Source organism: Linepithema humile, chromosome 6 (assembly GCF_040581485.1).
Source record: "Linepithema humile isolate Giens D197 chromosome 6, Lhum_UNIL_v1.0, whole genome shotgun sequence".
In the NCBI taxonomy this organism is placed as follows: domain Eukaryota; kingdom Metazoa; phylum Arthropoda; class Insecta; order Hymenoptera; family Formicidae; genus Linepithema; species Linepithema humile.
In genome coordinates this window covers 10879895-10893631 of record NC_090133.1, presented here as the reverse complement: position 1 = coordinate 10893631, position 13737 = coordinate 10879895, and the positions used below count along the sequence as shown (strand labels likewise).

The following is a 13737-nucleotide window of genomic DNA, read 5'->3' as shown; positions in this document are numbered from 1 at the left end:
CCGAGTAGGATTTGCTCGGAATTATTACAGCAGATTGGCGGCAGAAACCGAGCAGGACCTGCGCAACGCAGTTTGATATCAGATTGACGGCAGAAATCGAGCAGGATCTGTATAATGCAGTTTGATGTCAGATTGGCGGCAGAAATCGAGCAAAATCTGCGCAATGCAATTTGATTACCGCTATGCGGCGTGTTTCTTCATATATAAACTCGTACTCAAAATTCATCTACAGTGCATATAAAGTGTGGCCAGTGGCTTAATGAAGCTTAACAGTTTAATACAATAATCTGATACAATCCCCATAAGAGATTCAGAATATTAAACTGATTTTTGAAATTGAAAATGCGCTGCGAGTTGACCCGATATTCCAGTGAGTTCGAGATTTTGCCTAATAAATTTATTAAAACATAAGTATTTTTTTTGTCCCAATAAAGCAAATATATATTATATACTTTACATACCTCATTTACTACTTTTAATAAGCGAAACGAGAAATGTAAAATTGTAATGAAGCATTTAAATGCCGCTATTCCATTTAAATTGTGACGGCAGGTTCTGCTCGATTTCTGCCGACAATCTAACATCAAATTACATTGCGCAGATCCTGCTCGTTTTCTGCCGCCAATCTGCTGTCAACCTATGTCGACAGTTTCTGTCGACAGAACACGAGCTTAATGCGGACACAGATGGCACCGTATTTGCTGCCAAGTTCTGAGCGAATCTGCTCGCAAACTGCTAGCAGGCTGCTAACATTTTGTTGACTGGGAATGCTTGTCGATTTTACAAATAAGAGATGGAAGAGAACGAGAAGATAACTTATTGATTTAATAGTCAGATTGTTAATTTCGTAATTAAAGACATTGTAATTATCTAATAATAACGTTTATATATTTCAAAAATATACATAAAAACTTTAAATAAAACAAAAATAAAAATTTGGTTAGTGTTATTTAATTCTATAATAAATATTGAGTAAGTTTTATGTAAAACATTTATCAATACGATCAATAGTTTCAGAGATATTGCCAAAAAAAGTATTCTTGTAGATAAAAAATAATTTTGTTAAACATAAATTGATGTTGAATAAACATAAATAAAAATTCCAATTTCAAAAACATTAATTTATTTATATATTATTATTTTACATATTAACAATAAAAAATTACATTTTACAGATGTTAAAAAATGTTAAAAAATTATATTAATTACAAAGATATTTTTTAATTTTAATTTATGTTAGATAAACATATGCTTATAGATATATAAGAAAGCTGAAAATCGGAAAGAACAAACTTAACAAAAAAAAATTTAACGCTGCATTGTATCAAAAAGCAAACACATTGTCTTGCTGTCCTGCTCGGTTGTCGGCTCAATAGGAATGAGAGAGAAGACAGCCTGCTTTCTTCTATTAGCCGAACGACCGAGTGCACACGAATGTGATTCTTCGTTATTGCGTACGGAGCCCAAGAAATGCAAGAAAGCACTTCTGGCCATGCGGTCTACATCACGTGTCTAATCTTTTTTACTACAAACAAATCGATAACAAATAATCAAGCCAGAAATTAAAGAAATATAATGATTATCCCTGTGAGATGTTTCACTTGCGGAAAGGTGATTGGCAACAAATGGGAAGCATACTTGGGACTTCTTCAAGCAGAATATACTGAAGGGTAACTTCTATATTCGATTTTGTTTCTAACCTCAAAACCAAAACTTGTTAATCTTACTACATCACATATAGTTCTTTCTAAAAGTCGTTTGTTGTTTTACTTTAGAAATAATAACTGTATTAAAAAATCGTGAAAAAAGAAACTCACACAAATGCAATAATACAAGGGATTTATTATAGAGATGCTTTGGACGCACTGGGTCTGAAAAGATATTGCTGTCGCAGAATGCTGCTTGGACATGTGGATTTAATTGAAAAGCTCCTCAATTATGCACCACTAGAGAAATAATTCCTAGGTATTTAATTCTATTGATGAATACACGAATAAATTGTGGAATAGATAACATAAAACAACATTATATATTGAAACTCCATAAAACACCATTCAAATTATTCTGCTTTTGTAATTCAAATGTTACATCCACAGATATTATTATATTTGTATAATATAAATATACTTTATAAATAAAAAAATAAAATATTTTCTTTGTACAACAGACATTTAAGATTATTTAAAATAAAAAATGATTTGCAACTGAATAAAGTATAATTATATCATGGCAATAACACGTGTTACATATAATTAAACAATCAAAAATAAAGAACAAAATTGTCTACAAAATGTAAAATTATTTATATTTCATAATTTAACCTGTGTGTTTACAAATTTGTCATGACAATGTAAAATTTTGTCATAAATAATATAATTTTCACTTGTATCAAACATTTATCTGTTTTATAAAAAACTAATACATATATGCATATCTAGTTTCTATATGTATCAGTTTTCAAAAAAGTATGTATTTTAATATTAATTTTAAATGCAATGTAGGAAGACTACACTCAATACTCTGCTTGATAATACGTTTTCCACACAGATTATACACAATAGTTTCACACAAAATCTGTAGCTTTTATTTGAATGCAATTTTCAATATTTTAGCCACTATTTTCAATAGAGATATTTTTCTCTTTGATACATTATAATATTAAATATTAAAATATTAACTAATACATTGTTATGTTATAAACTTTAGCGAATTTATATAAAGGTATATTTATATGCATTTTATCAAAATATTTTTCTGCAGAATAATATTGCAGAAATCACATTCAACAATTGTTAAATTGTCTCGAGACTGCTTTAATTATAATTATAATTATAATTTTGTATAAATGCACAAAATAAAAACTTATGTTCTATTTCATGAACTTAAATAGCGAGATATTTCATAGTATAAAAATTATTTTCTAAAGTTAACGTTTTTTGAGATATATGCATATCTTTATCGCAATAATTCGTTTTTGGCTTTGCAGCCGATTGTCTATTATTGAATAAATACTGCCATTACTTTTAAATCTACACTTGCAACTTCTGACTTATAAACATATAATCATATAGAATTTTCTAAATTTGATAATTTTCTACACTTTGCTATATGACAAGTATATAAAGAATAAAAAACACATCCTAATTTCCCCCCAAAAAATCCTAGATTTTAGGATCAGATAGAATAGATTTGAGGATTTGATTTGAAAATATTTCTAACATTTATCTCCAAATTTTAAATATGAAAAAATCTCAACATGTATAAGAAATCTCTAATGTATACAACTTTAAATTGCGATCCTGCCCACAAGTTTAATGACACCCGCCCGCGAGCGTAAAGTCATGTTTGATTTATTTTAAAATATCATTAACTGTATTAAGAGCAGATCTAAAATTATAGTAAAAAAAATACACTCGCCAAAATAAAATTTGCGCTAAATAAAAACAGAAATAATATTTTTTAATCAAGCATACAATTTCACTATGTCCATTATTGCACTGCGTGATCCAAATAATAGCGCCATCAGGCCTATAACGCATATAATTATATTCTTCAGAGCCACCCAATTCCCTAATCCGAAGCCGATATCCCAATAAGTTACAGTCTCAATGAAGACCGGAATGAGGAGGCCCAAAATGGAAAAACAAAATGCACCGATCAGGCCGATGAACGGTTCAATCGTTGGTACTGCCACGGCGAGAAGAACTGCAACGCACATAGTTATTTCATAAGTAGATATCATCAAAAATCGCAATGCCTCCAAAAGAGATACTTCAAAAATATAGTCTATCTGTTCAAGAAAGAGAATATACGGCAGAAAAAAAAGAGGATAGGAAGGATAGATAAAGAGAATGAGTTAGAGAATAGAGATAGAGAGATACAACAGATAGAAGAGAATATATATATTGTTGAATGGCGAATTATAATATTGACGTAATGTTATTGTTAGTCGATATGTTTAGTCGATAACAGTCCTTTCCAAATAAAATAATTAAAATAATAAAAATACATTTAATTTAACCTCATTGAAGAATTGTAGGTAGGGAAAAGGAAGTAAAAGATTATTATTATATATATATGCATGTTTATTATGTTTCTAAAATAATAATCTTTTACTTCCTTTTCCCTACCTACAATTCTTCAATGAGGTTAAATTAAATGTATTTTTATTATTTTAATTATTTTATTTGGAAAGGACTGTTATCGACTAAACATATCGACTAACAATAACATTACGTCAATATTATAATTCGCCATTCAACAATATATATATATACAGAGTGATTCATTTTAATCTTAACATGCAAATATTTTGAAAAAATGTGATTGTAGAAAAAAATGTTTCAGACAAAAGTTGCAGGGTTTAAAGAAGGACATAAAATGAATCTAACAAAATTTTTCCAGATAAAGACATTTCGCAGATTTGGAGGGCAACTTAATTTTTTTAAATGGAACCACTCTAATTGTTTTATGTAAATACAATAGATTCCTTATAACAATTTGCATAAAAAGTTATAAGTAAAATAAGCAACAATGGAACGGTTTACGAGATATTTTATATCTTAATCTGATATATTTTGATACAAAACATCTCGTAAAATATTTAATTTTCTATAATCTTACCATAATACTTTTACGCGCAGAATTATGAGACAAATCGATTGGTACAAAAAAAATGCATGGTTGTTTTTAAGAAAAAGTATGCAATTTGCAACATATTGCTGCATATTTATACATTAATAACCCGCTTGTAAGAGGGTAGAAGAGAGTAAAGTGAACAGAAATGTTTTTTTACCGTTTTGCAAATTTTAAAATAATTATTGAGATATTAATTAAAAATGTTTGGCGAATAAGTGCACGTTTTGCGTGGCTAAACTGTGAGATTTATGCTCTAAACGTGTGCTAGACGTACCAACGGCAAATGTCGCACGGTAATAAAAAGTAAAGTTTCTGTCTGCTTGTTGCTCGCGTGTTACTTTTGTCTTCACCCGGTCTTCGCTGACCGACCAAACTTTTTTTGTTATCATGCACTGAGAAAAATGTTTTTATTACATTAATAGGAATTCTGGTGGATTTAACCAGAATCTGTCTGTTTCGTCCAAAATCTAATAGACGGTTTGTTAAATCAAACAGACCATTTTTCTCAGTGTGCGACACTTGTCGCTGGCACGCCTAAAGCGCACATTCCATGCTCATTCGCCAAACATTTTTAATTAATATCTCAACAATTATTGCAAAATTTGCAAAACGGTAAAGAACTTTTCTATTCGATTTACTCTCCTCTATCCGCAGACAGGCGTGATTATTATCAGACACCTTGTATATTTTCCTGCAATGCAATTTTAAAAGACTGCCAACTATGCTTACACGAAAATTTTATAAAGCTGCGGATCGAAAATTTTTATTATTTTACATGTGAAAAACATAGTAAAAATTTTTATAATTCCTTCATAGTCCGCGGCTACTGTTGTACATAGTAATTTTTTATATAAAATTTTCTCCGTGTACTAAACCAATTAATATTGCAAAATAAACAACATAAGCTCAAAAACCAACAATAAGTACGATGGCCATAGATAAAACGCATAGCACGCATAGCAAAGCAAGCACTGTATTCTTTCTGTCTTTCTATTTAAAAAAAATATTACTGAAATTATTGATATGATTTATATTGCTCTTGAGAAGATGCAGTATCCCACAAAACATGCAGGAAATAGTATCAAAGATATTATAATAGAAACTATTTATAATTTATATAATTTAAATGATAAACCATTAATCAATAAAAAAATTTGAAGATAAGGAAATTGCGGTTGCTATTCAACCAAGATTTCGCATAAATTCAAAAAGAGCTTGCTGAGCAGTTGGAGTAACCTGTGAAGCGATTTTTTTCCGAAATTTTTAATTTCGCAAAAACGACACCGAATTAATTTACTAATATAAAAAGATGAGAACGACAAGACCACCAAAAAAGTAAAGTACCACCATAAAGTACTTAAAGACAAAAAGTAAAAGCAAGAAGATGAAGAGGATAGCAAAGTTCAAACTAGGAAACGCAATGAGAGGAGGAAAGGAGTATTGGGTGAGTGAGGAGGAAAGGAAATACTATGCAGGAGAAAAGAGGAGATAATATAATCAAGGAATTATATAGGAAAGGCGAAAAGGGAAAAAGGGCGAGTGAGTGGATGAAAGAGGGGAGTAGAGAGGAAGAGGGAAAGATATGTAATATACGAGTGAGAAAAGAGAGAATGACAAAAGAATGAGACAAGAAAACGGAATGGCAATAGGAGAGTGGAAAAAGAAAGAAAAAAAAACTGAAAATTATACAAATGTGGACAAGATTTATATACACGGAGAAAATTTTATATTAAAAATAACTATGTATGACTAGCCGCGGATTGAAAATTTTTACTATATGTTTCACATGTGAAAAACATACACGGAGAAAATTTTATATCAAAAATTACTATGTACGGCATTAACCGCGGACTATGAAGTCGCGGACCGAAAATTTTTACTATGTTTCACATGTGAAAAACATAGTAAAAATTTTTATAATTCCTTTATGGTCCGCGGCTACTACCGTACATAGTAATTTTTGATATAAAATTTTCTCTGTATAGTAAAAATTTTTATAATTCCTTTATGGTCTGCGGTCACTGCCGTACACAGTAATTTTTTTATATAAAATTTTCTCCGTGTATACATAAGCACACACACTATCAACTATAATTAAAATTAGCTAAGATACATATAAAGAAGACGTAAAGTAGATGTAAGCTAAACGTAAGATAGATGTAAGAAAGAAATTGTAAACCCTTTAAGAAAACGATAAAATATTACATACATACATACAATATTTCTCTAAACATACCTGCACCAGTTACTAGTACCGTTCTCATGATGTAATTAGCTAAAAGTGGTTTCTTCTCGAAGCGATGTTTCAGACCATTCCACGCGATGTCGAGGCATACGTAGAACTGCAAACCAAAGGTGCAGAACACGGCAAGGGCTATTAGTATTTTGACAACTTGTGCTGGTCTGTGAAAAAAATTAATCACAATCCGTTATAGGAAATCGAACACTATACGTTATATAAATTGTACTTCTCTATTATAATTTTAAACTCTTACATTTCTTCCGTCGGTAAATTCAGAGTGATACTACCCAGCGTTGCATCTTGATACTTTACATAACCGAGAAAACCAAGGAAAATGTATATAAGTGTAACTCCTGACATTCCTTTATTGAGAACACCGCAAATTCCCACAAAGTGTTGCGGTGTCTTCATATTATTCTCCAGAGGCATTACCACACCGATCGCTTCCATAGCGAAGATGGTGATGCTGAAGAACTGTGGAAAATTCTCAATCGATGCTACTAAAGGCACCGAGGTCAATGGTGGCAAATCCCAAACGAGATAATAGAACGTTATTCCTAACCCTGTTCCCATAAAAATGTTTGCCACCATTGAAACTGGTGCAAGATACTTCAAGTCGGGCACCCAACTGAGTGCAATCAAAGGCAACAGCAAATAGGCGGTGATCAATCGAATGTTGTATTCACCAGCATCAGCATCTTGATAATGTTCTATAATCTGTTTAATGTTAGCGGCCACGATCACCGCATATACACTGCAAGTGCCGAAATACGTGGCGAACAAACTGATTTGAATAAGGTATCTATAAACAAAAACAATTTATATTTAAATAACTTAATTGAAAAAATCACTTTTGATAAAAGAAAATAGATGTTAGGATATGCTCTAGAAACAAATTTGGTAGATTTAAAGCTAATACCTGGAAGGTGTCGCAAACTTTCTCGCCCATTGAGGCCCAATACTGAAAGCCGCCTCGGCTACATCCGCAAATCCCATTTCCGTCTTTCGAGTTTTATAGTAGAGCACGTGCGAACATTTAATCTGTAGAAAACGAGGATACTGATCAATCAGATATTACTTAATTAAATTATTTAATTGAAAAACAAACAAAGCTATCTTTAACAATAACTTTTTCTAGTGTAAAAATACAGATTATTATTTTCATAAACTCACCAGAATGTATGCGCAATGCGTGCATACGAACGCGACGAGTATCGTGGCGAAGACACCCACAAGCAATCCGGCATTTTTAAAAGCTATGGGCATAGCCAGTATACCAGTACCGAGAGAGGCTTTCAATAAATGCGTTAATGTATCGCAATCTCTGAAAGTATAATTATTACATTGATTACACATTTGCGTTTTCCAGATTGTCAAAAAGCTACAGCCAAAATAAAGTTACAAATGTAATTTATATTTCAATTTGTTGAAAGTTAATTCATTAACAAGCAAAATCATATTATTGAACTGTACACATTATCGAAAAGATGAAATAACTACGCTTACTTTGTAATATAATATTATTATTATATTATGTCTACTCGTAATGTAAATCTTATATGTTTATCATGTAAAAGTAGTATATAATTTTTTTGATTGCGCTTTCTATTTGATAAAATTTAAAGCATAAGATATGAAACTGTTGTTTTCTATTATTATTCAAAATTATTATATAATTTAAATTATGATATGCAAGAGCCCTATAGACATATTAGTCCTACAGCTTCAAATATAGCATATAAAAATAACAAAACAATCATGTTACATTTATTATTAAAAAAGATATTAGTCCTTACGTTGTCGGATTATCAATTTTGCGTTCTGCAAAGGGATCAAAAGTCTTTTCATCGCCTAATCCACCCTCAACATCACGACTCGGAGCGACTTGTACTATGTATCTGCAATATTTAAAAAATTTATAATAATTCATTACTATAATTTGCATTTTGGATTAGTTATATGTATTCAAATGAAATAAATTCGAATCTTACTTGGCGGATAAGACGCCATCTTTAAGATTGGATCCATCGTTAGGTAGAAAGGTGTCTAATTCTGTTGGTGTTTTATCATCAGTCTACATAAAAAAATAGGAGAAAATAACATAATATACTTTAATTGTAATTTGCGACAGCAATAATGCAAACGAATTGCGCAAAATAATTATGATGCAAAAATACTGAGTAACAATAAACGCACTCAAATAACGAAAATAAAATATGTCATTGTAACTTACCATCGTGGCTTGTTTATTGATACGTTATCTAACCGTCACCTAAAAAAAAACGTACAAAATACATTAAATCAAACTTTTTTATCATACTTTTGTATTTTAGCAACAAATACAAAGAAATTTAGAAAAGTGCCGGGTATTTATAACAAGAAAATCATTTTCTATTCGCTCGCATATTCTGATATAATTTCAGTAAATTGATATTTAAAACTCTCTCAATATTTGTACAAAAACTGACTCACTTTATTATGCAAATTCTTGTTTTCTGACCTTCAACTCTTTATATCCGTTTTGGGATGTAAAAAACGTAATGTCGTACAGATACTAAAACGCCATAAAAATGACTACCCCCCTCTCTCTCTCCACCCCCTCTCTCACCCTCTCTCTTCCTTTCCTATCCTCCCTTTCTCCATCTCTCCCTCTTCCCCTCTTATTGAAAAATATTAAAATAATATGAAGTAATATAAAAAAAATAATCTTTTTATTCATGTATAATAACACAAATATAAAATAGAGAATATATTAAAAAGAGAAAAATTTTAAATAAATAATAATTATATTTATAATAATAATTATATTTATAATAATAATATTTATATTTTCCGCACTTCTATACTACATATTTCTGTTTACTGTATGATTCTTATAATGACTGAGTTACGATATTAGGGCATAAGATCACTCACGCGTATTGACGCAATTCAATCACACTGGATAAGATTGCGTTATACGTATAACGTCGAGGAAAAGAACATTAACTCTTGGCACTTCCGGGTTCACAATCTCGACCTTGTTTGAACAAGTAAACACTGGCGCATATTGTACGAGATAAGCGCAATAATCAAGCATTTTAATTATTATTATAAAATATGGAAAATAAAAAGATGTGTTAAAGAAATCATGTCAGTTTTTGTTTTAATTTTGAGACTTGCACTAAGCCCTAAAAATGCAGTTAAAAGGTCTATTTTCTGCGTTTTTTAAATATTCTGTTACTTAAATATCGAACAACTCAAGAGTGATAATGAATAGATAACAGAATGTAGTACAAAATTTGAAAAAAAAAATGCGCATATAATTATAGTATAAAGCATAAAATTTCGCATCGCGGTGTTGAAGCGAGTTGATGACATTCTTTGCCTTAAAATTACATCTTTCTGACAGAGACGCTCCTTAATCCGCGTGTTTGTAATTTGAATTTGTGACGATAGTGTGCTAATGATATTCGACCGTTGATCGCGGCATTAGTTTCCAGCTGTTGAAGATTAACATTGAAGATTAAGGAGGAAAATAGTGACAGATGGATGAACGGCTCATTAACCGTCAACGTCTGCACTGCCTAATGTTCTATTTTGAAAGTCGAGATGAAGCCAGAGACTTACAATTAGTCTACACGAGTAGTCGATTCGAAAGGATATCGAAACGTTGTAAAAGAAAAACCATTTATTTTGCTGCTGATTCGAGGTCAGTTATAAACACCCACCACCCACCATTGAAGCAGGCATCAATTAGCGAACGTCATTATAATTGACGTCAACACACTCTGTATGTTTGTACCGCTTATAAATAATGAGACAGTATTCCTACATAGTCGACTCTACACATAGTGGCACTTAAACTCGCGAGATAATCAAACGCCAGATAACAGAAGATAAATGCAAAAAATTGTTAGAACTTTAGCCTTTCGCGACAAAGTAAGCGAAGTGGCCACAGAACGAGATTCGTGATTTGATTACATGTGCTGCATAGCAGCCAATTAGAAAATAAGAACAGTTGTTTGACTTAATGAAGCAAAGCACTCAATGAACGAAAATACAATTATAAATAATTGATGGAGTCGGCATAATTAATTTACTCAATTAACGTGTCGGTAGTTGATTCTTTTATCTGCCGCGCCGTGACAATTACTAAGTCGGTCATTAAACCTAAAGCTTGAGTTATTATTAATCATGATTAATCCTGCGTCTATTACGATCAAAACCGATCCGACTTCTTTTCAAATAACTTGATCTCGCGAAAACGAAAATTTCGCATACATTTTGAAACTAAATGCTTTGCTAAATTAAGGATTAATATATGCATTAGTCTTTTTTCGTTAAAAGAGGATATTAATTTAATGTATAAAAAAAAGAAAGCTTTTTTTAAAGTTGCAAGTGAAGCTTTTCATCTATCCTATATACGTTAATTGTTCGGCTACAAGAAATATGACACACTCGTTATGTATTATAAGACCGCAAAAAACTTAAGGTCATATTTATCGCATAGTATTACCGCGCTCACGTCACGCTTATATATTTCATGTTACATATTTATTTTAAATTAAAATAAAGGTATGCGATATATTAAAATATCACAGATAATGAACAATTTACATATTTGGCTAAAAAACTTATAATTGAAACAATATACACAGAATACATTTTGTATTTTAAATTATTAAGAATGAAGATTGATAAAGTTATTCATAAACAAAACATTTCATATAATCGCTGCGTAAAAATAATGCTTTATCATGAAAATGATACGCCGGAAAGCGCGTTACGATAAGGAATTGCTCGGTAGGTTAACAGAACAGCATCAATTTGCGAATAGTGTCGTTGAATAAACGTTGACATGGTAACTATCTATTCACCTTATCATAACTTATCATTTCGCTTAGAATTGCATTCTCATGAATTGAAAAAGCATCGCTTTCGATTTTACCAAAATATAAATCACCAAATTTTAATAATTTCGAATATGAGACTATTTACAAATAAATAGCACGTGGCTAACACGAGCGCACTTCTTATAACAAAATAAGATAAGAAAATGATTAACGAAATACTAAACTATTACTTATCTTTAGTCAATTATTTTTTTTCTTTGCTATACGATAAAATCTCAAATTTACAATTAAGTTTACATTCGGGAATATTCAATATATTCAAAACAAATAATATATCAAAACGTTAAGATCCAGAACATCTAGACGTGGACTACCTAAGAATATGCTAAACGTACCTGGGTGCCGCTAAATATACGACGCCAGCATACGATGAATGCCTACTTGATGACATTTCTAAGATACGAAAGACCAGCTAAGTACTAAAGGCACAGTTACACGTACAATTTAATGCAGCATAGAATCCAATTTCTTGACATAGGAAAATAATACCGATTCTAGAATTGCAAGATATTTCAATCTTGGCAGTTTTTTTGACATGTCTTCGAATCGTTACATTAAACAGGCATTGAAAATAGTTCGCAGTTACTAGTGTAATATTTCACACGTAAAAAAGAATGTGTTAACACATTATGTACATTATGACAACTGCAAATATTGGAGTAAACATTTGAGAATTCCTTACTGTCTGAAACGATTTACTTTTTGAGCAAAGCTGTGATTTTTCACGAAACCATAATAAAGAAAATTGACGACATATTAAGACAAGAGAAGTTAATCCAAATTATTTACTATCCGCTCTAAAAGTTATTATTACTTGCTTCAAAAGCCAAGCTACTTTTCTTGTCTGATCACATCTGGTTTACACACTTGTGTTTGTTTATTATGTTTCGCGAACTTTATGGCGATAAGGCTCTCATCCGCCGTGGAAAAGGCAAGAAAGGCGCGCGCGTGAATGACTCGACACGAATCGGCGCTCATCCGAAATATTGGCAAGCAGTTACATCATGCGTATATACTAGCGTGCGATAAAGACGCCATGGCCATACAAGTCGCGTCTATACAACTCCACGTGGTTTCTCTTCCGGTGCAGAGTTGGATTTCAGCCAAGGAAATCCTCATGTGTGACTCACTTTACTAGCAATCATGAAATCGCTCAAGATAAGATTAATCGCCAATTGATTACATCTTCCAATTAATAGTGGCAAAACGTTATGTAATAGTGATAACATTCATGATAATGGTAATTATTAATGGTTATAGTTATTATATATGATGTTGTAGTAATAACAGTAATAATGATGGCATTAACATTAATATATGATATTATGACACCATAGAACATATGTAATGCAATATTATAAAGCCTATAATCATCTAATGAATTTATCCCATAGTGCATAAAAAATGGCGCATAGAAAATGAAAAGTAAACTTTTATTTTTTTTAAATGTTTAAAACATCCATTTCTACTAATAATCGTTCACTTTTACAAATGGACTTTTACTTGCGTCCATTATTTTTATTTTTCCCGCTTTACTGACGCAATTGTAACATTTTTTTCCTAGCACATTATCTTTTTTTTCATTTTGTAGTTTTATTTTTTCGCAAATTTTTCATCCTTCCGATGATAACGTTTTGCGTATAAATAATAATTCCAAAATAATTCCAACATAGCGCGGGAAAATCCAACGCATACGTCATTTTCGTGGCGTTGCCACGAGACAGGCAAAAATCGAAGAATCGATCTGGAGAATGAAACACTCACGTACCAAGTTGCTAAGCTCGTAAGTCTCTGTGTATTGCGAAGCCAAGCCTCGTTGCCGATAGTTACCTCATTCCTGAATTCAGGTCTATGCGCGAATTTCAGAGCACGCCGTTCTCTCGCAACGTCCACATACGTGCACAACCCGTTCGAAAGATCACCGCCAACTGCCGCCCAGAAATCACGCCTCGGCGACGGCTT

General features: G+C 31.5%; 2 protein-coding genes across 2 annotated transcripts; one reads left to right on the top strand and one right to left on the bottom strand.

Annotated features, from left to right (window-relative positions):
* Nucleotides 1-1426: 1426 nt before the first annotated feature.
* Polr2L (DNA-directed RNA polymerases I, II, and III subunit Rpb10) lies at nt 1427-2213 on the top strand. The gene is made up of 2 exons (XM_012370433.2): nt 1427-1670; nt 1850-2213. Exons 1-2 carry the CDS (start codon nt 1576-1578, stop codon nt 1956-1958), a joined length of 204 nt encoding a protein of 67 aa, XP_012225856.1. The 5' UTR covers nt 1427-1575; the 3' UTR covers nt 1959-2213.
* A 1225-nt stretch (nt 2214-3438) lies between these two features.
* On the bottom strand, nt 3439-13700 carry path (pathetic). The gene is made up of 9 exons (XM_012370431.2): nt 13544-13700; nt 9114-9152; nt 8872-8954; nt 8677-8778; nt 8054-8204; nt 7800-7921; nt 7134-7682; nt 6875-7041; nt 3439-3705 (listed from the first exon to the last, which is right to left on the bottom strand). Exons 2-9 carry the CDS (start codon nt 9114-9116, stop codon nt 3464-3466), a joined length of 1419 nt encoding a protein of 472 aa, XP_012225854.1. The 5' UTR covers nt 9117-9152; nt 13544-13700; the 3' UTR covers nt 3439-3463.
* Between the last annotated feature and the right edge of the window lie 37 nt (nt 13701-13737).